The sequence below is a fragment of the Microcaecilia unicolor genome, unplaced genomic scaffold (genome assembly GCF_901765095.1).
Source record: "Microcaecilia unicolor unplaced genomic scaffold, aMicUni1.1, whole genome shotgun sequence".
Taxonomy (NCBI): Eukaryota; Metazoa; Chordata; class Amphibia; order Gymnophiona; family Siphonopidae; genus Microcaecilia; species Microcaecilia unicolor.
This window is the reverse complement of record NW_021963491.1, coordinates 1-23,479: the sequence shown is the minus strand read 5'-3', so window position 1 is coordinate 23,479 and position 23,479 is coordinate 1. Positions and strand designations below refer to the sequence as shown.

The 23,479-nt window shown below is 44.4% G+C and overlaps 1 protein-coding gene across 1 annotated transcript in view; it reads right to left on the bottom strand.

Annotated features, from left to right (window-relative positions):
• LOC115459362 (disintegrin and metalloproteinase domain-containing protein 9-like) overlaps nt 1-22,627 on the bottom strand; it is a gene marked incomplete at its 5' end in the record, with an annotated part of 45,652 nt that extends 23,025 nt beyond the window's left edge. Inside the window, 4 exons of the mRNA XM_030189200.1 lie at nt 9,872-9,977; nt 18,200-18,395; nt 18,475-18,564; nt 22,456-22,627. Coding sequence (XP_030045060.1) covers nt 9,872-9,977; nt 18,200-18,395; nt 18,475-18,564; nt 22,456-22,627 — 564 coding nt within the window. The remainder of the gene's footprint in view (nt 1-9,871; nt 9,978-18,199; nt 18,396-18,474; nt 18,565-22,455) is intronic.
• Between the last annotated feature and the right edge of the window lie 852 nt (nt 22,628-23,479).

The following is a 23,479-nucleotide window of genomic DNA, read 5'->3' as shown; positions in this document are numbered from 1 at the left end:
CTCTTCCGAATTCTCTTCCCCGTACTTTCACCACACCTAAAACTCTACCCTCAGATAAAATTGCTAAACCCTAATGCTCTCTTGCTATTGTTCTATCGCCCTATCATTTCCCCATTGATACACTGCATTGTTATATCCACAAAAGATATTTTGTCCATTGATACATTCCACTGTTCTACTTCCAAAATTACATTCTATCGCCCTATCATTTCCCCATTGATACATTCCACTGCTCTATTTCCCCAAATGATATTTTGATTCTCACTTTGCCTTCACATAACTCCTCACTATGTAACCATAACAGTACTGTAACAAATTGTAACAAATTATATTTCCATCATTCACAATATATTGTAAGCCACACTGAGCCCGCAAAGAGGTGGGAAAATGTGGGATACAAATGCAATAAATAAATAAATAAATAAATATATAAGGAATTTATGTGTTTTGATCCTTGTGATATATTTTGTCAAAAAGATGGGTCTTCAGTAGTATGCAGAAGTCGGTTAATTCGTGAATGGTTTTCAGGTTGCGTGGTAGTGCGTTCCAGAACTGTGTACTCATATAGGAAAAGGTTGATGCATGCATTAATTTGTGTTTTAGGCCTCTGCAGTTAGGGAAGTGGAGATTAAGGAAAGTTCGGGATGATTTTTTAGCATTCCTGGGTGGTAGGTCTATCAAGTCTGACATGTAGGCAGGGGCTTCACCATGAATGATCTTGTGAACCAAGGTGCATACTTTGAAAGTGATACGTTCTTTGAGTGGGAGCCAGTGCAGTTTTTCTCGTAGGGGTTTTGCACTTTCGTATTTTGGTTTTCCGAATATAAGTCTGGCTGCTGTGTTCTGGGCTGTTTGGAGTTTTTTCAGTATTTGTTCTTTGCAGCCTGCGTAGAGTGAGTTGCAATAGTCTGAATGGCTGAGCACGAGTGATTGCACCAGGCTGCGGAAGACGGACCTTGGGAAAAATGGTCTTATTCTTTTTAATTTCCACATTGAGTAGAACATCTTTTTGGTTGTGTTGTTCGCGTGGGTCTCGAGTGTTAGGTGCCGGTCAATAGTAACTCCAAGGATTTTTAAGGTTTTTGAGATTGGCAGATTTAATTTTGGTGTATTGATGGTGGTAAATTTACTCGTATTGTATTGGGAGGTAAGTATTAGTCCTGCCAGGATCCGTGAGGAGAGGGGGTGTCCTGATCAGGACCAATAACCTAAGGCTAAATTAAAAGGAGGTTTTTGCCAATTTAAGCATTAACTGGATTGTAAGGACAGACAGACAGGGAGGTCTGATCCTAAGTGGGTCCAGCAGCTGGATAAAGCCCAGCGGGACAGCTTGCTGCAAACAGCGCTGCAAGTACAGCCTTGGATTATTTTACCCAAAAGGATGGGTTTTGGACTGGTGAAGCTGTAAATATGTAAATACCCCAGGCTTATATGACTGCTAATGTGGTGTATAGCAGTTTTACCAATAGTGTTGGACTGGCAAGAAAACCTCTTTCAGTAAGTTGAACTGTTGGAACTAAAGCAACTTTTTTTTTTAACCAGAAAGTATGAAGTTTGGATATCTGCTTATTCCAGTGTTCCAGTAAAGTTTGCATTTATTTATTTATTGCATTTGTATCCCACATTTTCTCAACTCTTTGCAGGCTCAATGTGGCTTAAAATTACGTCATGATTAGTGGAAATATATAAGAAAATAGACATTTAGTATTGCATAAGGATCTTGGGTAACATGATAATGATAAAACATGATAGTAGTTTGACAAGCAAATATTGGAAGGCAGTTCTGGATATATGTATAGGAGTTCATATTTGTTGATCTTTGTGGTATGCTTTGTTAAAGAGATGGGTCTTCAGTAGTTTGCGGAAGTTCGTTAGTTCGTAGGTCGTTTTTAAGTTGCGCTGCAATGCGTTCCATAACTGTGAGCTCAGGTAGGTAAAAAGTTTGACGCATGCATTATTTCGTATTTCATTCCTTTACAGCTGGGGAAGTGCAGATCAAGGAATGTGCGGGATGATCTTTTGGCATTCCTGGGTGGGAGGTCTATCAGGTCTGACATGTAAGCTGGTGCATCACCATGAATGATTTTCATTTGTTTCATTAAAACCTGGAGTGGAGAATTTCTTTGGAGTGAGAGAGTTGATTTGCTCCCAGACTGATAAAGAAATAACTAATAAAGTGTGACAAAGAGTAGAATTTTATGGTTTACTATTAAAAAAAGGCCCGTTTCTGACAGAAATGAAACGGGCGCTAGCAAGGTTTTCCTTGCAGTTGCAGCTTGGCTTCCTGCCTCCCTCCCTGTCATGTGAATTCCAGGGCCCCCTCCTTGTTCTCGGAGTTCCATGCTCCCTCTGTGGTGTCGGGACCCCCTCCCCCCTCTGTGGTGTCAGGACCCCCCCTGGTGTCGGCACCCCCTTCCCCCCGACCATCACTGGTCTCGGGATCCCCTTCCCCCCTCTCTGGTCTCGGGACCCCCTCCCTCATCTCTCTGGTCTGAGGACCCCCTCCCCCACTGTGTCATTTGAGGTTGCCCCCGCCCTCTCTGGTCTTACGATCCCACCCTCTGTCGTCTCTGGACCCCACCCCCCTTGTCTCTCTTCCTTCGGCCCCCGAGCTCCATGCACCCACTGTCGACCGAGTTCCAGAACCCAGTGTCTCTCTGTGGCCCCCGAGTGCAAGGAGGACGTGTGCTACTGCCCGTACCCTTCGTAAATGCCAGATGATGTATAAAACTTTTTCCCTCCTGCAGTGCCGGCAAGAGTGAAGAGGAGCACGCGCGGACGCCGCTTCAGAGTGCCTTCGCTTTCGGTTGTGTTTCAGCTATTTCTCTGGTCCCGCCCTTCCAGAAACAGGGAATGAGGGCGGGACCAGAGGAACAGCTGAAACAGAAACGAAAGCAAAGGCACTGTGCAGCGGCGTCTGTGCGTGCTGGACTTCACTGCCGGAGCAGGAGGTAAAACGGAGCCCACAGAGAGAGAGAGAGAGGGAGGGAGGTGCTGGGCTGTGAAAATCGGAGGAGAGGGAGGGCGTCAAACTCAGATGGGAGTGGGGACGTTGGACTGCAGTGGGCCACGGAAGTGGAGGGAGGGAGGGAGGTAGGTAGGTAGGGGGGTCATGGAACTCGGGGGGGGGGGGCGATTGTTTACTCACCTCCGGTGGCTGCTGCTGGGTTCCCTTCCCTCTCACTTCCCATTGGTCCGCCCTGTGACGTCATCCCCAGGGCGGACCAATGGGAACTGTGTTACGAACCCAGGCATCCAGACAGAGGTGCAAATTATTATATAGGATAATGAGCTAGAAAGCCCAGATCTTTGTTAAGTCCTGTCTGGTGGGTGTCAAAATATTTAATCATTTTGACTTCAAAGTTCCTGGATTGTCTTAATGCTTTTGTGCTTCACTTATTTATTTGTTACATTTATACCCCACATTTTCCCACCTATTTGCAGGCTCAATGTGGCTTACATAGAACCGTGAAGCGTTAGCCACCACCGGTGATGAAACAAATACATGGAGGTGTATTTTCAAAGCACTTATATATACTAATATTTATAAACATTTGTTTATTTCTGATCTGACGAAGAAGGGCTACTTTCGAAAGCTAATCAAAAAATGTATTAAGATAGTCCAATAAAAAAGGTATCATCTTATTTTATTTTCTCTGTTTTATTTTATTTTTATTGATTGCACTTTGATAGAAGAACCATCTTGAAATGTCAAAACCTAAGAGTGTTACTTTTTTTTTTTTTTATTTAATTGCTTTTACAGATGACATCAAAAAAGAGAACATTCTTTGAATAGGCAACAAATATCCATTTACATGGAATACAAAGAAAATTTTTAAGGTCAATAGTCCACAATTAAGGACATGAATCAGGAAAGTCATAGGAAGTTGGCTTAATCAGAAAATGGCACATTCCTCACCATATATCATACAGAAACAGTTATTGTGTCTATTTATGACATTGTTCGGCACTTAGTACGTCACAATGGTAAGCGTTTAATTCTACAGTTTGATCTACGTCGGCTTTTGATCTGGTAGATTGTGATATTTTGCTTTCCAAACTTAATCATATACAGTATTAACGGTAATGTATTGAAGAAGATTTTTGTTTTCTGGGTCATATAAAGTAAAATATAATGGAAAGTTATTGGATAGTTGGAGAAATCCTTATGGAGTCCCACAGGGATCTCCTTTGTCACCTACCCTATTTAATATCATCTTACAGTTATGCCGATGATATTACAATGTTAATTCTTATTTACTCATCTATAAAATTTAGTTTCATCAGTTGTTCAAATATGTTTAACACTGATTTAGCCATGGATGTTAGCTATCGACTCAAGTTAACGCTGATGACCAAATTTTTGCTTTCTGATAAAAATCCTGACCCTTTACGGCCTTATTTTCAAAAGAGAAGGGCAGCCATCTTCCCACCCAAATCAGGAGATGGCCGCCCTTCTCCCATGGGCGCCCAAATCGGTATAATCGAAAGCTGATTTTGGGCGCCCCAACTGCAGTCTGTTGCGGGGAAGAACAAAGTTCCCGGGGGCGTGTCGGAAGGGTAGCGAAGGCGGGACAGGGGCGTGCTTAAGAGATGGGCGCCCTCGGCCGATAATGGAAAAAAGAAGGGCGTTCTTAGCAAGAATTTAGGCCACTTTTTTTAACCTTTTTTTTCACGACCAAGTCCTAAAAAAGTGCCCTAAATGACCAGATGACCACCATAGGGAATCGGGGATGACCTCCCCTGACTCCCCCAGTGGTCACTAACCCCCTCCCACCAAAAAAACCCAACTTTAAACACTTTTTTTCCAGCCTGTATGCCAGCCTCAAATGTCATACCCAGCTCCATCACAGCAGTATGCAGGTCCCTGGAGCAGTTTTTAGTGGGTGCAGTGGACTTCAGGCAGGTGGACCCAGGCCCAACCCCCCCCCTCTACCTGTTACACTTGTGGTGGTAAATGGGAGCCCTCCAACCCCCCCCCCCAAAACCCACTGTACCCACATGTAGGTGCCCCCCTTCACCCATAAGTGCTATAGTAATGGTGTAGAGTGGTGGGGAGTGGGTTTGGGGGGAGGATTTGGGGGTCTCAGCACCCAAGGTAAGGGAGCTATGCACCTGGGAGGTATTTTAATGTTTTTTTTTATTTTTAAAAGTGCCCCCTAGGGTGCCCGATTGATGTCCTGGCATGTGAGGGGGACCAGTGCACTACGAATCCTGGCCCCTCCCACGACCAAATGCCTTGGATTTGTTTGTTTTTGAGATGCCTGCCTTCGGTTTCCATTATCGAGGAAAACCGAGGCCGGCCATCTCAAATCTGCCCAAATCCTAGGCATTTGGCCGGCCCTAACTGTATTATCAAAAGAAAAGATGGCCACCCATCTTTTTCGATTATACAGTTGGGACCGCCCCTTCTCGTGGCCGCTTACAGATGGGCGGCCCCTTTCGATTATGCCCCTCTTAGTGGACTATATAATGGTGGATCAAACTAGGTATTTACTTTCTTCTCTTATAAAGATACTGGGGGTTTATGTTGACCAGAATTTATTCCTTGACTTTCAACTCAATACTTTCTCTAGAGGAATTTAAGATGCATAAGAAAGTATTTTGAATTTGAGCCGTTCAGATTATTGGTACAGGTGTTGCTTTTGTCCAGGTTTGACTATTGTAATCTTATGTATTGGGTGAACCTAGACAAGTTATCTAGCAATTGCAAACAATCTAGAGCACTGCAATCCGATTAATTCTTTTGCTACAGAAGCAGCATAAAATGTCTTCATATTTGTTGACATCCACCAGACAGGACTTAAAGATCTGGGTTTTCTAGCCCATTATAAACCATAAAATTCTACTGCTTTGTCACCCTCTTATCTACCATCCAACTCTCCCTGTCTCTAATCCACCCACCCCACCCTCTTCCTGTGAGTCTGTCATTGGAATGTTTTGACGTTTCACTTAAATATACTGTTATTTATCAACATTTTCTTATTTTTGATCTGAAGAAGGGTCATCTTTGAAAGAGAATCAAAAAATGTATTTAGTCCAATAAAAAGGTATCATCTTATTTTCTTTTCTCTGTTTTATTTCTATTTATCACCTTTACACTGGTTGCCTATAGGAGGTGTTCAAATTCTTTTGCTTTCTATATAAGATCTAAATAGTGAATGCACAATTTATATAATGAATCATATAGAATTTATTTCCAGTAACAGGGATAGAAGATCATTTCACAATTCACTTTTCATCCTTCCATCTATTAAGGGAGTAAAGAGATTTAAAATGTTGGATAGACTTCTTGCAGTTCAAGCACCAAGGTCCACCTAGGGTGATTTTAATATTTGATTTGCTGCTCAGTTATCTTTTTTCTTAACCAAGAAGTTTGTTCAAATTAGTTCTTCAGTAAGGTTCTCTGTGATTTGCTTCCCATGAGACTGTCTTGGTTTTTTAATTATTGAAAACCTCTAAGATCCTGAAGGTATCAGCGGTATAGAAGTACATTGCAAAGTAAGATAATAATAACCTGGAATACCAGTAATAAATCAAATTAAGTCTAGCTAAATATCATGAACTGATACACAATAAACTCACGAGACACTTCTCCCTTCCAGAAAAAAATCATAGTTGAGAAACCTCATAGAAAACATATCCACTACTCTGTAAGAAATAAAAAATTTACAAGGAAATTTTAATTGAAAGGTGGCCCCCAATGAAATCACATGTTATCATAGCTCCAAGAACTGTTTCCTCCTAAGCTGAGTAGCCTTGGAAATATCTGGAAAAACCTGAAACTTCTGTCCCTAGAAGTTAGTATCCCTAGACTTATCCTGATGGAAAATAAATGACACAGCATAAAGACGCTGTCTTAAAACTTTATTGAAGGCTATGGAATGTTAATTATACTGTGGATGAACCACGATATTTTCACCTTCCCTTTGCTCAGTTAAAGGCCGTGTGCCTTACTATAAGTTTCCATCCCCTTTATCATTTTAGTCCCTTTTCTTTGAACCTTTTCTAATTCCGCTATATCTTTTTTGAGATATGGCAACCAGAACTGAACGCAATACTCAAGGTGAGGTCGCACCATGGAGCAATACAAAGGCATTGTAGTATTTTCGGTCTTATTCACCATCCCTTTCCTAATAATTCCTAGCATCCTGTTTGCTTTTTTGGCCACCACCACATACTGAGCAGAAGATTTTAGTGTATTATCTACAATGACACCTACATCTTTTTCTTGAGTGCTCACCCCCAAGGTGGACCCCTAGCATCAGATAACTATGATTCGTATTATTCTTCCCAATGTGCATCACCTTGCATTTGTTCACATTAAATTTCATCTGCCATTTGGATGCCCAGTCTTCCAGTTCCCTAAGGTCTTCCTGTAATATTTCACAGTCTGAACGTGTTTTAACAACCTGAATAGTTTTGTATCATCTGCAAATTTGATCATCTCACTCATCATTCTGATTTCCATATCATTTATAAATATGTTAAATAGTACAGGTCCTAGTACAGATCCCTGTGGTACTCCACTGTTCACCCTTCTCCATTGAGAGAAATAACCATTTAACTCTACCCTTTGTTTTCTGTCTAATATCCAATTCCTAATCCACGCCAGAACCTTGCCTCCTACCCCATGACTCTTTAATTTTCTCAGGAGTCTCTCATGAGGAACTTTATCAAAAGCTTTCTGAAAATCTAGATACACCACATCAACCGGCTCATCTGTATCCACATGTTTATTCATGCCTTCAAAGAAATGAAGCAAGCTGGTGAGGCAAAACTTCCCTTGGCTGAACCTATGCTAACTCCGTCCCATTAAACCATGTTCGTCTACATGTTCTGTAATTTTATTCTTCATAATAGTTTCAACTATTTTCCCCAGCACTGAAGTCAGGCTTACTGGTCTGTAATTTCCCGGATCACCACTGGATCCCTTTTTAAAAATCGGTGTCACATTGCCCAGCCTCAAATCTTCAGATTACAGGTTACAGATCATTAACAACAGATCATAAATTTCATGTTGGAGTTCTTTCAGTATCCTAGGGAACGTACCATCCAGTCCAGGTGATTTACTACTCTTTAATTTGTTGATGTGGCTCAGTACATCTTCCAGGTTCACTGAGGTTTCTTTCAGTTCCTCCACATCACCACCCTTGAAAACCATTTCTGGTACAGGTAGATCTCTTACATCTTCTTCCATAAACACTGAGGCAAAGAGTTCATTCAATCTCTCCGCTATGGCCTTGTCATCCCTGAGTGCCCCTTTTGCTCCTTCATGATCTAACAGTTGCACGGTTTCCCTCACAGGCTTGCTGCTTCTGTACCAGAAAAAGTTGTTACTATGAGTTTTTGCCTGTTTGGCAAGTTTTTCTTCATATTCTCTTTCAGACTTCTTTATCAATGCTTCGCATCTAACTTGGCAGTACTTATGCTGCACCTTATTTTCTTCATTCAAATCCTTTTTCCTCTCTTTGAAGGATGTTCTTTTGGCTCTAATAGCCTCTTTCACTTCGTCTTTTAACTATGCTGGCTGTCATTTTCTCTTTCTACCTCTGTTAATACGTGGAATATATTTGGTCTGGGCTTCCAAGATGGTATTTTTAAACAATGTCCATACCTGATTTAGGGGCCCCTTTTACTAAGCCGCATAAGTGTCTATGCATGCCCAACACACGCCAAAATGGAGTTACCGCCCGACTACCGCATGGCTCTTGTGGTAATTTCATATTTGGCATGCGCCCGATGCGCGCGTCTGAAAAATATTTTTTATTTTCGTATGCGCGTAATGGACGTGCGCCAAGTGGCATTTAACACTTGTAGGTCATTGCCACCCAGATTCTTTACCGCTAGGTCAATGGCAGGCGGTAAGGTCTCAGACCCAAAACGGACGTGCGGCAATTTTGATTTTGCCGCACATCCATTTTCGGGAAAAAAAGGTCTTTTTCACAGGCACACTGAAAAATGGAATGGCACATGCCCAAAACCTGCACCTACACTCCCGCAAGCCATTTTTCAGCGCATCTTAGTAAAAGGACCCCTTAAGGTCCTGACCTTTGCAACTGATCCTTTTAGCTTCTTTTTAACCATTTTCCTTATTTTATCATAGTTGCCCTTTCGAAAATTAGGTTCTGGTCTCTGAAAATTAGTTTAAAATGTGTGAAAACTAGTCCAATAAAAAAATCTCACCTTATTTCCTTTTTCTACTTATATTTATAAATATTTATTAACACAGTTACTACTTTATCCTAAACCAAAAGTAAAATTCTTTTTAATACCTTTGTTGTTTAGCATTTTATTATTTCTGCTTGTGTTGTCCCAGTCTCTGGTTTCCGCTATTAAATGGACTTGGAAAAATTCCGCATTTTTAGGTATAACTTGTCTGGAATGTTTTTACGTTTGGGGAGCGTGCCAGGTGCCCTTGACCTGGATTGGCCACTGTCGGTGACAGGATGCTGGGCTAGATGGACCTTTGGTCTTTCCCAGTATGGCACTACTTATGTACTTATGTACTTCTGCTCGTCAGGAGTTTTACTGTGTTTACCTACAGCTTTCAACCTCTTTCCCTCACCCCAACTCTCTTATTCCATTGCCTCTTATTCCCCAGTCTCTCATTAACGTTGTCTTTTTTCTTTCCCCTCCCTATCTAGCATCTGCCCTGTTTCTCTGCCTCTTTCCATCCAGTGTCTGCTCCATCTCTCTCCCCTTTCATCCATTGTTTGTCCTCTCTCTCTGACCCTTCCATACAGCATTTGGTCTCTCTCCCCCTTCCATCCACCGTCTACCCCCTCTCTCTCCCCCTTCCAACTGCCCTGCACATTTCCTCTTTGTTTTAATTATTTGGTGGAAGATGTTCTGCATATTCGTTACTTACACAACAGCACACTTCCTGTACTTTCCACCTGACAGACCACAGTTTCCAACTGTATCTCCTCGTATATTTCCTTCCTTGAAACACTGATCGATTGCTTTTCTTGCGCCTAGGAAGCAAAATTAATAAGAACCATAAGAACCTAAGTAGCCAAACTGGGACAGAACAAAGGTCCATCAAGCCCAGCATCCTGTCTCCAACAAGTACCTGGTAAGATCCCAAAACAGTACAATACATTTTATGTTGCCTATCATAGAAATAAGCAGTGGATTTTCCACATCTTAATAATGGCTTATGGTCTTTTCTTTTAGGAAGCACATAAGCACCGCCATACTGGGAAAAGACCAAGGGTCCATCAAGCCCAGCATCCTGTCTCCGACAGCAGCCAATCCAGGCCCCAAGAACCTGGCAACCCTCACCACCCCCCCAAAAAAAAAAAATTTTCCCTTTTTTTTTTTTAAATAATGTTCAATGGACTTTTCCTTCAGGAATCTGTCCAAACCCCCCTTAAACTCCGTAAGGCCAGCTGCTGTCACTACATTCTCCAGCAACGAGTTCCAGAGTCCAACTACACGCTGAGTAAAGAAAAACTTTCTCCTGTTTGTTTTAAACCTACCATATTCTAGCTTCATCTTGTGTCCCCTGGTTTTGTTGTTGTTTGAAAGTGTAAACAAACGCTTCACATCTGTCCGCTCTACTCCGCTCATTATCTTGTAGACTTCTATCATATCACATCTCAGCCGCCTTTTCTCCAAGCTGAACAGCCCTTACCTTCGTAGCCTTTCCTCATAGGGAAGCTATCCAAACCTGTTTAAACCCCGCTAAGCTAACTGCTTTTACCACATTCTCTGGCAACAAATTCCAGAGGTTAATTACACATTGAGTGAAGAAATATTTTCTCTGATTCATTTTAAATTTGCCACTATGTAGCTTCATTGCATGTCCCCTAGTCCCAGTACTTTTGAAAAGAGTAAACAAGCGACTCACGTCTACCCATTCCACTCCACTATTTTACAGACCTCCATCATATCTCCCCTCAGCTGTCTTTTCTCCTAAAGCTGAACAGCCCTAGATGCTTCAGCCTTTCCTCATAGGGAAGTTGTCCCATCCCCTTTATCATTTTTCTTGCCCTTCTCTGCACCTTTTCTAATTCCACTATATCTTTCTTGAGTTACGGTGACCAGAATTGCACACAATTTTCGAGGTGTGGTTTCACCATGGACTGATACAAAGGCAATATAACATCCTCATTTTTGTTTTCCATTCCTTTCCTAATAATAACTAACATTCTATTTACTTTCTTAGCCACTGCCACGCATTGAGCAGCGGGTTTCAATGTACCATCAACGATGACACCTAGATCTCTTTCCCAGTCGGTGGAACCTTGTATCACTTAGCTATAGTTCAGGTTCCCCTTTCCCACATGCATCACTTTGTACTTGCTCACATTAAACATCATCTGCCATTTGGATGCCCAGTCTCCCAGTCTCGTAAGGTCCTCTTGCAATTTAACAACTTTGAATAACTTTGTGTCATCAGCAAATGTAATTACCTCACTAGTTACTCCCATCTCTAGATCATTTATAAATATGTTAAAAAACAATGGTCCCAGCACAGACCCCTGGGGAACACCACTAACTACCCATCTCCATTGAGAATATTGACCATTTAGCCCTACTCTCTGTTTTCTATCCTTTAACCAGTTCTTAATCCACAAAGGACACTACCTCCTCATAGGCGTAGACTGGGGGGGGCGAGGGGGGCAATGCCCCCCCAAACGACGATGAGGCGCCGCCGCGCCATTAGTTAAAAAAAAAAAAAAAACATGCACGCACGCGCTCCTCTCCATCCGCTTGGCTTTCCTGCTCTCTGTCTGCGTCCCGCCTTCCTCTGACGTCAGAGGAAGGCGGGACGCAGACAGAGAGGGCAGGGAAGCCAAGCGGAGTAGCAGACGGAGAGGAGCGTGTCCGTCTACCCCTCTCTCTTCCTCCCTCCCTCCCTCCGCCGCAGGCAGCAGTCTTTTCCAGCGTTCCTGGCAGCGGTAGCGATGTACACGCTGCCTTTGACTCTGCCCCGAAGCCTTCTCTTCAAGTTCCTGTTCCCGCATAGGTGGGAACAGGAACTTGAAGAGAAGGCTTCCGGGGCAGACCGAAGGCAGCGTGTACATCGCTACCGCTGCCAGGAACGCTGAAAAAGCTGAAGACTGTTGCCTGCACCGGAGGGAGGGAGGGAGGAAGAGAGGGGGTAAACGGAGTCACCATCTTGGACCTCGCGGGGGGGGGGGGAGCAGAGGGAAGATGGATGGGACTGGGAGGGGTGGGGAGCAGAGGGAAGGAGCAGGAGATGAATGGGACTGGGAGGGGTGGGAAGCAGAGGGAAGGAGCAGGAGATGAATGGGACTGGGAGGGGTGGGAAGCAGAGGGAAGGAGCAGGAGATGGATGGGACTGGGTGGGGTGGGAAGCAGAGGGAAGGAGCAAGAGATGGATGGGACTGGGAGGGGTGGGGAACAGAAGGAAGGAGCAAGAGATGGATGGGACTGGGTGGGGTGGGGTGGGAAGCAGAGGGAAGGAGCAAGAGATGGATGGGACTGGGTGGGGTGGGAAGCAGAGGGAAGGAGCAGGAGATTGATGGGACTGGGTGGGGTGGGAAGCAGAGGGAAGGAGCAGGAGATTGATGGGACTGGGTGGGGTGGGAAGCAGAGGGAAGGAGCAGGAGATTGATGGGACTGGGTGGGGTGGGAAGCAGAGGGAAGGAGCAGGAGATGGATGGGACTGGGAGGGGTGGGAAGCAGAGGGAAGGAGCAAGAGATGGATGGGACTGGGAGGGGTGGGAAGGAGCAGGAGATGGATGGGACTGGGAGGGGTGGGAAGGAGCAGGAGATGGATGGGACTGGGAGGGGTGGGAAGCAGAGGGAAGGAGCAAGAGATGGATGGGACTGGGAGGGGTGGGAAGGAGCAGGAGATGGATGGGACTGGGAGGGGTGGGAAGGAGCAGGAGATAGATGGGACTGGGTGGGGTGGGAAGCAGAGGGAAGGAGCAGGAGATGAATGGGACTGGGAGGGGTGGGAAGCAGAGGGAAGGAGCAGGAGATGGATGGGACTGGGTGGGGTGGGAAGCAGAGGGAAGGAGCAAGAGATGGATGGGACTGCGAGGGGTGGGGAGCAGAGGGAAGGAGCAAGAGATGGATGGGACTGCGAGGGGTGGGGAGCAGAGGGAAGGAGCAAGAGATGGATGGGACTGGGAGGGGTGGGGAACAGAAGGAAGGAGCAAGAGATGGATGGGACTGGGAGGGGTGGGAAGCAGAGGGAAGGAGCAGGAGATGGATGGGACTGGGAGGGGTGGGAAGGAGCAGGAGATGGATGGGACTGGGTGGGGTGGGAAGCAGAGGGAAGGAGCAGGAGATGGATGGGCCTGGGAGGGGTGGGAAGCAGAGGGAAGGAGCAGGAGATGGATGGGACTGGGTGGGGTGGGAAGCAGAGGGAAGGAGCAGGAGATGGATGGGACTGGGTGGGGTGGGAAGCAGAGGGAAGGAGCAGGAGATTGATGGGACTGGGTGGGGTGGGAAGCAGAGGGAAGGAGCAGGAGATTGATGGGACTGGGAGGGGTGGGAAGCAGAGGGAAGGAGCAAGAGATGGATGGGACTGCGAGGGGTGGGAAGCAGAGGGAAGGAGCAAGAGATGGATGGGACTGCGAGGGGTGGGGAGCAGAGGGAAGGAGCAAGAGATGGATGGGACTGGGAGGGGTGGGGAACAGAAGGAAGGAGCAAGAGATGGATGGGACTGGGAGGGGTGGGGAACAGAAGGAAGGAGCAAGAGATGGATGGGACTGGGAGGGGTGGGAAGCAGAGGGAAGGAGCAGGAGATGGATGGGACTGGGTGGGGTGGGAAGCAGAGGGAAGGAGCAGGAGATTGATGGGACTGGGTGGGGTGGGAAGCAGAGGGAAGGAGCAGGAGATTGATGGGACTGGGAGGGGTGGGAAGCAGAGGGAAGGAGCAGGAGATGAATGGGACTGGGAGGGGTGGGAAGCAGAGGGAAGGAGCAGGAGATGAATGGGACTGGGAGGGATGGGACTGGGAGGGGTGAGAAGCAGAGGGAAGGAGCAGGAGATGAATGGGACTGGGAGGGGTGGGAAGCAGAGGGAAGGAGCAAGAGATGGATGGGACTGGGAGGGGTGGGAAGCAGACGGAAGGAGCAGGAGATGGATGGGACTGGGAGGGGTGGGGAGCAGAAGGAAGGAGCAAGAGATGGATGGGACTGAGAGGGGTGGGGAGCAGAGGGAAGCCTACTGGAAAGAAGACACTGAATAAAACAGAAGACACTGGGACCAAAGCGAATAGAAAAACTAAATGATCAGACAACAAAGGTAGATAAAAGTATTTTATTCATAATTTATTAATTGAAATGTGTCAGCTTTTTGAAATGTGCATCTGTGATATTTTGCCTGTAAATTCAATTCCTTCCTCCACATTAGCATATTCATTTGCATATGTACAGTGGTGGAAATAAGTATTTGATCCCTTGCTGATTTTGTAAGTTTGCCCACTGACAAAGACATGAGCAGCCCATAATTGAAGGGTAGGTTATTGGTAACAGTGAGAGATAGCACATCACAAATTAAATCCGGAAAATCACATTGTGGAAAGTATATGAATTTATTTGCATTCTGCAGAGGGAAATAAGTATTTGATCCCCCACCAACCAGTAAGAGATCTGGCCCCTACAGACCAGGTAGATGCTCCAAATCAACTCATTACCTGCATGACAGACAGCTGTCGGCAATGGTCACCTGTATGAAAGACACCTGTCCACAGACTCAGTGAATCAGTCAGACTCTAACCTCTACAAAATGGCCAAGAGCAAGGAGCTGTCTAAGGATGTCAGGGACAAGATCATACACCTGCACAAGGCTGGAATGGGCTACAAAACCATCAGTAAGACGCTGGGCGAGAAGGAGACAACTGTTGGTGCCATAGTAAGAAAATGGAAGAAGTACAAAATGACTGTCAATCGACAAAGATCTGGGGCTCCACGCAAACTCTCACCTCATGGGGTATTCTTGATCATGAGGAAGGTTAGAAATCAGCCTACAACTACAAGGGGGGAACTTGTCAATGATCTCAAGGCAGCTGGGACCACTGTCACCACGAAAACCATTGGTAACACATTACGACATAACGGATTGCAATCCTGCAGTGCCCGCAAGGTCCCCCTGCTCCGGAAGGCACATGTGACGGCCCGTCTGAAGTTTGCCAGTGAACACCTGGATGATGCCGAGAGTGATTGGGAGAAGGTGCTGTGGTCAGATGAGACAAAAATTGAGCTCTTTGGCATGAACTCAACTCGCCGTGTTTGGAGGAAGAGAAATGCTGCCTATGACCCAAAGAACACCGTCCCCACTGTCAAGCATGGAGGTGGAAATGTTATGTTTTGGGGGTGTTTCTCTGCTAAGGGCACAGGACTACTTCACCGCATCAATGGGAGAATGGATGGGGCCATGTACCGTACAATTCTGAGTGACAACCTCCTTCCCTCCGCCAGGGCCTTAAAAATGGGTCGTGGCTGGGTCTTCCAGCACGACAATGACCCAAAACATACAGCCAAGGCAACAAAGGAGTGGCTCAGGAAGAAGCACATTAGGGTCATGGAGTGGCCTAGCCAGTCACCAGACCTTAATCCCATTGAAAACTTATGGAGGGAGCTGAAGCTGCGAGTTGCCAAGCGACAGCCCAGAACTCTTAATGATTTAGAGATGATCTGCAAAGAGGAGTGGACCAAAATTCCTCCTGACATGTGTGCAAACCTCATCATCAACTACAGAAGACGTCTGACCGCTGTGCTTGCCAACAAGGGTTTTGCCACCAAGTATTAGGTCTTGTTTGCCAGAGGGATTAAATACTTATTTCCCTCTGCAGAATGCAAATAAATTCATATACTTTCCACAATGTGATTTTCCGGATTTAATTTGTGATGTGCTATCTCTCACTGTTACCAATAACCTACCCTTCAATTATGGGCTGCTCATGTCTTTGTCAGTGGGCAAACTTACAAAATCAGCAAGGGATCAAATACTTATTTCCACCACTGTATATATGCAAATGATATGCTAATATGATCCGCCCATTCTTTGCCCCCCCAAATGAAACAGTCAAACTACGCCTATGTACCTCCTCTCTCATGAGGTACTTTGTCAAATGCTTTTTGAAAATCCAGATACACAACATCGATTGGCTCACCTTTATCCACGTGTTCATTCACCCCTTCAAAGAACTGTACTAGACTGGTGAGGCAAAATTTCCCTTCACTAAATCCATGTTGACTTTTGTCTCATTAGTCCGCGCTCTGTAATTTTGTCCTTTATGGTTTAGTCTCTACCATTTATCAACAGTTCTTGTTGATTGGTGCTCATGGTTACAAATTTCAAATTTAATCAAATTCAGCCTCTGTGTGTGCTGGTTACCGTGGGCTACATTCTACATAGGGTACCTAAAAAATCAGTGCCGAACGGCATTCTGTAAGCACGCTTAAGTGGAGAGTTCCACATAAATTTGGGTGTGGTCATTTGCACCAACAAATATGTGGAAAATGCCGTGCGGAGCATGTGATTACGTGCGTAAGTCGAAACCTTGCTGCAGTTCTGCCCTGAAATGCCCATGACTCACCCATTACTGCATCCTCTTTTTTGGACTGTGTGTAAATGTATACACATCAGTCCCAATTACATCTAATTAGTGCCAATAATTACTTGTTAAAAAGCCAATTATTGGCATTAATTGGCTTGCTATTCAATTAAATTGCAAGTGCAAATCGGGAATGTGGCGACCTTTATGGAATCAGAAGATATACGTCTATTATATGTGGATGAAAATATCTTGTGTTGGACAGTAGAGGGGCAAGTGATGGGAAGAAAGAAGGGAAGTTGAGAGGATGGGAAGATTTATGTAACTAAACAAAGTAGGGAAAACATAAGGGCTTAAGGGATGGGGAATGAAGAGAGACACGTAACCAGGGATGCAAGAAGAGGGAAAGACTTATTGATGGGTATGATAGGAGAGGATGAGGAAAGGGAAGGACAGGGTGAACAGTGAGAAGGGGAAGGAGGAAGATGAGTGGAGTTAAGAGGAATCGGGTTGGCCAGAAGTAGGGAATGAGCCAGTCTGAGCTTTTGATTTCAAGTGAACCTTTTCACTAAATAGATTGTGGTTTATTCAACTTTCCTTCAGACAAAGGCACAACCTTCAAATGGTTATTAAAGAGTTCTCTCTTTTTTTCAGGCTGCATATACAGTGGAACTCCTGATATAACGCAATGATTGGGATCCATGAAATATCATTGTGTTAAATATGGGGTTGTGGAGTGTTTCTTATGCAGGCACGGTGGGTGGACCCCACTCCAGTGTAAAAAAGGGGAGACAAGACATCATTGCGTTGTATGTAGATTTGTGTAACTGCGGGGTGCGTTATATCGGGTTCCACTGTATTTAGTCTGTCTTTGATTAATAAACAGCAACCATCTTATTTTTTCTTTCACAAACACTTAAGAGACTCCATTTCATAAATATTTGATTCAGAAGAATAATTAACACTGTAAAATGATTTTTAAAATGTAATTGCCTACTGTTTGCATTGGTTCCCTTATTGTGAACCACTTCAGACTCTTTTTTTAAGGAATAAATGAATAAAAAAATGCTGAATATTATATTAGATCAGTTGTGTAAAAGGGGAGAGGGAGGGTGGGCAGAGTAAAGGAGAGAGCTGGCCATGCGAAGGGATAGGGAGGGTTGGCGAAGTGAAGGGAAGAGGAAAGGTAGGCAGGGTGAAGGGGAGAGCTGGGCATGTGAAGGGAGAGGGAGGGTGGGCAGGGTGGAGAACTGAGCATTTGAAGGGAGAGGGAGATGGACAGAGTGAAGGGGAGAAGGAGGGTGGGCAGGAAGAAGGGGGAGCTGGGCATGCGAAGGGAGAGGGAGGGTGGGCATGGTTAAGGGAAGAGGGAGGGTGGGCAGGGTGAAGGGGAGAGCTGGGCATGTGAAGGGAGAGGGAGGGTGGGCAGGGTGGAGAACTGAGCATTTGAAGGGAGAGGGAGATGGACAGAGTGAAGGGGAGAAGGAGGGTGGGCAGGAAGAAGGGGGAGCTGGGCATGCGAAGGGAGAGGGAGGGTGGGCATGGTTAAGGGAAGAGGGAGGGTGGGCAGGGTGAAGGGGGAGCTGGGCATATCAAAGGAAGAGGGAGGGTGGGTATAGTTAAAGGAGAAGGAACAGTCATGTGATGAGGAAGGGAGGGTAAGCAGAGTGAAAAGTGAAGGACCAGCCTTGTGAAAAGGACTGAAGCACTCACCCTCCCCAAACAGGGCCTGGCACTGGGAGTTATAGGTCTGGCAGATACCATTGAAGCAGTGTGCCTGTTTGCTATCACAGAGATAGCCATTCATCACATACACATCGATGGGACACAGTGCGTAGCTCCCATTACAGTACTCGGCCAGGTCACACTCCGTACTCTTCGCACGGCACTCTGTTCCTGAACCTTTAAACTGGAGGGAAAAGAAGATTTCAGAGTTACTGCTGTTACTGAGAGTAATGGTAAAAGGAAATGCAGGAGCAAGCCCTCACCTTGCACTTCTCACAACACAGCCCTTGAGCACACTGGGAGCCAGGGGTCAGTGTACAGGTTGCAGCGTTGCAGCAGGGGTTCTGACATTCCTGAGACAGAAAGAAACACAATCACAGTGCTGAAATCACAGGACACAACTCTACATATGCCTGCCCCAGCCAGCCTCAGACACACATGCTCACCACAGCATCAGGATTTGATTTATTTAGGGCCCCTTTTACTAAGCCGCGTAAGGCTCTATGCACGCCCAACGTGTGCCAAAATGGACATACCGCCTGACTACCACGTGCCTCTTTTTTGGCCTGCGTCCGCTACGTGCGTATGAAAAATATTTTTTCTTTTCGAACGCGTGTAGCAGACGTACGCCAAGTGGCATCTGATGTGCGTAGGTCATTACCACACAAATTCTATGCCTGGAAGTAAGGTCTCAGACCCAAAATGGACACAAACCAGTTTTGATTTTGCCACACGTCCATTTTCGGCAAACATTTTAAAAAGGCATTTTTTTGTAGGTGTGCTGAAAAATAATTCTGCGCGCACCCAAAACCCAAGCCTGCACTACCACAGGCCACTTTATTGCGGCTTAGTAAAGGGACCCCTTATTTATTTATTTATTTATGCATTCTTCCATCCCACTATTATCCAAGAACAAGTTTCGGTTCAAAGCAGCTTTACAATAGTGTTGTGCAATGTGGAGAGGGCATCTCCAGTTCGTGTGGTTATTCATAGAGTTTTTGAAGAGATAGATTTGAAAGGAAGGTGACAATATCTTTGTGATTACCAGTAGAATTTTTTGAACAGGTAGGTTTTCATTTCTTTCCTAGAGAGGTGTGTTAGCCGTGTTAGTCCACTCTTAAAGGTTATCAATAGAAATCAAACAAAATAAAACATGGAAAAGAAAATAAGATGATACCTTTTTTATTGGACATAACTTAATACATTTCTTGATTAGCTTTCGAAGTTTGCCCTTCTTCGTCAGATTGGAAATAAGCAAATGTGGTAGCAAATAGTATATAAAAGAGAAACATCAAAGCATTACTTTGACAGTCTGACAGAGTGGGAGGGTGGGGGTATGCATGAATTTCCTGAATTGGAGGAGATTTGTGATGCTTCTTACGGTTTTTGGTATCAAGTTCCACTATTTGGATCCCAGGTAGCTAAATCCTGCTGTGTAGATACTTTTGTAGATGGTGTTTTTGCAGTTGTGTAGATGTAGGAGTAGGTAGTTCCTGTTTTCTGGGCTGGCATTTGTTGAGGATAGTTCAATCATGTTAAGCATATATTCGGGTGCCATTCCAAATAGTATCTTGAAGATTAGGGTACTAGCTTTGAAAAATATTCTTGCCTTGACTGGTAGCCAATGTAGTATTTCAAGCAGTGGGGTTGCTCTTATTTTGATTTCTTGAAAATCAGTCTTGCTGCCGTGTTTTGCACTGTTTGCAGTGATTTTAGTGTGTTTTCCTTGCATGCTATTGGGCTCATTTTCGAAAGAGAAGGGCGCCCATCTTTTGACACAAATCGGGAGATGGGCGTCCTTCTCCTAGGGTCGCCCAAATCAGCATAATCAAAAGCCGATTTTGGGCGCCCTCAACTGCTTTCCGTCATGGGGACTACCAAAGTTTCCGGGGGCGTGTCAGAAGCATAGCGAAGGCGAGACTGGGGTGTTCTTAACACATGGGCATCCTCAACAGATAATGGAAAAAAGGACGTCCCTGACAAGCACTTGGCTGACTTTACTTGGTCCATTTTTTCTTGCGACCAAGCCTCAAAAAGGTGCCCGAATTGACCAGATGACTAATGGAGGGAATCGGGGATGACCTCCCCTTACTCCCCCAGTGGTCATTAACCCCCTCCCACCCTCAAAAAAACTTTAAAATATTTTTTGCCAGCTTCTATGCCAGTCTCAAATGTCATACCCAGCTTGGCCATGACACCATTAGATCTTTTTTAAGAACTATTTGACTGGGAATTTGAAGATTTCATCAGAGTTACTCCCAACCATAGCCAGAGGTTATTATATACCTTCCAAGCCCAGAATACGGTATCAGAGTGAAAATGTGGGAAATGTATCCGTGGAAGTAGCCAATTCTAATGTGGCAACTGGATTAGCCTCTGAAGGTCTTTTGGTTGTTGGGAAAGTAAACCTTACTGATCACTCTGGTTTTTGAATAAGACTTAGGTATGATAGTTCGTCTTTATTTTCATGATATGAAGAGTTTGTTTTTGGGACAGAATTTTCCTGATCTAGTGAGATCAACTCAAGAGCGTAGAAAATGTTTCTTCGCCAAGAGGGAAGAGACGTGGATGCTTTGTTTTTATCCTTAGATATCCTTGCAAGTCTTTAGTGAAATACTTCGGTAATTCCTGTATATTCTTTGTCCCAGATCAGTTGAGATCTTTTTTAGATGCTAAGAAATCTTTGATTCCAATCTCACAATTGTGTCCAATGTAGGTGACCCAGGCTGAACTGAAGATATGATTTGTCGTGTGATGTTAAAGCCTTTTCTTCTTTTTTTGAATTACCTCTAATATTAATCCCCTTATAGTAACTTCATCTTTTGTGGAGCTTTTGTCCTTTTATTTTAAATTTTTGATTTCTATCTATTTGATATGTGATTGACTCATATTTCTTTGTAACAAGGTTATATTGCTTGTTCTATTATGAAAAACGCCAGAAATGCCACAAGATCATCCCGTAAATTTCTCAACTTGCACTACCCCAGCTGCAAAGGACTTAAATACAAGATGATGCACCCAACTACCTTCTCTTACAAGAGCACCTACAGACCTGAAAGCAATCAAAGAAACATCTATCTTTCGAAAATCTCTGAAAACATTCTTCTTCAACAAGGCCTGCAATGAGAACTTATAACCTCACTAAGTCCACTCAACTATGAGCGCACCACACGCCTCCTATAATTACCCTAACAACTCTCTTACCTCTTCCCTCACCCCTTCCTAAGCGCTACACATTACTAATTGTATCCGATATCCTGTTATGACAATGTTATCAAATCTATGTAAGCCACATTGAGCCTGCAAATAGGTCGGGGAATGTGGGATACAAATGCAATAAATAAAATAAAATAAAAATGGCAATAAATAAAAAATAAAGAAATAAAGTTGTGTGTGTAGATTTCATTGATTGATTTTAATTGGGTGGTAACAATTATTGGCGCTACTTGGAAACAATTTGGACTTCCATGCGCATCTTTCTATAAAGATGCGTGTGTAAATGTTAGTGCACAACTGAAAGGGGGCGTGGCTGAGAGAGGAAGGGCAGGTCAGGGGCATTCACTAAAGATGTGTACACTGTTCTAGAATTCAGGGGATCTGCACAGGATTTACACCAGGTTTCAGCAGGTGTAAATCCTGGCGCCCACAGTTGGGCCTGGATCCCGGCACTGTTCTATAAATGGCGCACAACTCAGAGCACTGTTTAGAGCAGAGGTTTTCAATCCAGTCTTCAGGGCACACCCAGTCAGTTGAGGTTTTCAGGATATCCCCATTAAATTCAATGGGGAGATCCTGAAAACCCCGACTGGCTGGGTGTGCCCCGAGTATTGGGTTGAAAACCTCTGGTTTAGAGGACAGCGCTCAGCACTCACCATTTACTGAAGCTAGACCATTATGACGAAGACCAAGGATCACTTTTAATTTCATGTTCTGTTATTTGTGTTTAGGGCGAGGGGCTGATTTTTCAGCCTGCAATAAATGAGATTCAAATAACTCAAACTTATAAATAATGCCAAGAAGCCATTTATGATACTCCAAGGGATAAACTCAGGAGCAACATCAGAGACTGTTTGTCTATTTCTTCCCAGAAAGGTTGTTGGACACATGAAACAGTCCCAAAATTCAGGAAAGCACTGGAGATACAGGGTCAGTTCCTACCTCAGTAAATGTCTAAGGATAGCTGAGGTCTCAGGGACCTGGGAGTGAATGAGCGTGTGCAGACGGGATCCTTGCACCAGACCTACCTTCATGCTGCCACAGTCACATTCTTCGTCACTCTCCACCACTTTATTGCCACAAACGGGCTCGGAGATGACGTCGCTGGGATTGGGAGGGTTCCTCAGACACTGGCCTTGACCGTTCATAATCAAGCTCTCGAAGTCATCGGCACTGCAGGAACTGAAGTTCTTTGCTCCCCTAGTGAGTTAAAGCTGGGTGTTATTAAATGGCCTCCAGGCTCCCAGAATGTGAAAATGAATTCACTGTCCACCCATGTGACAGTTGAGTAACTGCGGAATTCACAGCTGGCCACTGAAGGTTGGAATCTGCTTCATTATTTTTTCAGAAACAGGTCAAAAGTGTGTTGCTGACAGCAGCGTTTTCACGAGCAAACCTGTACTCTGATACCTATGTTTACTAAGGTGCGCTATGCGTTTTTAATGAGCATAAATGGTTTACCCGTGTTAAACGCTAATGTGCCCATAGAAATGTATAGGTGCGTTAGCATTTAACGCGCCTTAAATTTAAAGGTGCGTTAGAAACGCTAACGCACCTTAGTAAATATACCCCTGAGACTGTTAATGTAATTTTCATTCCACTTAACTGCTATAGCAGCTCAAGGTGCATAATAATTGGATTGATATATAACAAACACTTTTAGAAACTCATGAATCTTGCTTGCTATAGAAATGAAGTCACAAAGACGAGGGTAACAGCAAACGAAAGTCAACAGAAATACAAAAAGCAAACACTGGGCCATCAGGAAAAGAGAACAATGTAATCCTTTATTCCAAAAGATGACCTGACACGGGCTGTGTTTCGGCACACAAACGCCTTCCTCAAGGGTCTAACATAGAAATACATAAATATATTAGTCCAAAAAAACACGTCAGTTTGTAAAATAACATATATAAGCAAAAATAATTCATAAATATCCAATAAATGCAGTAAGAACAGCCAATAAAACGTAACCAATAAAAAGTTAAAACATACATATATGGATAAACAATAGAAAATATATAAATTTAAACATAAAACATTTTTGTATAA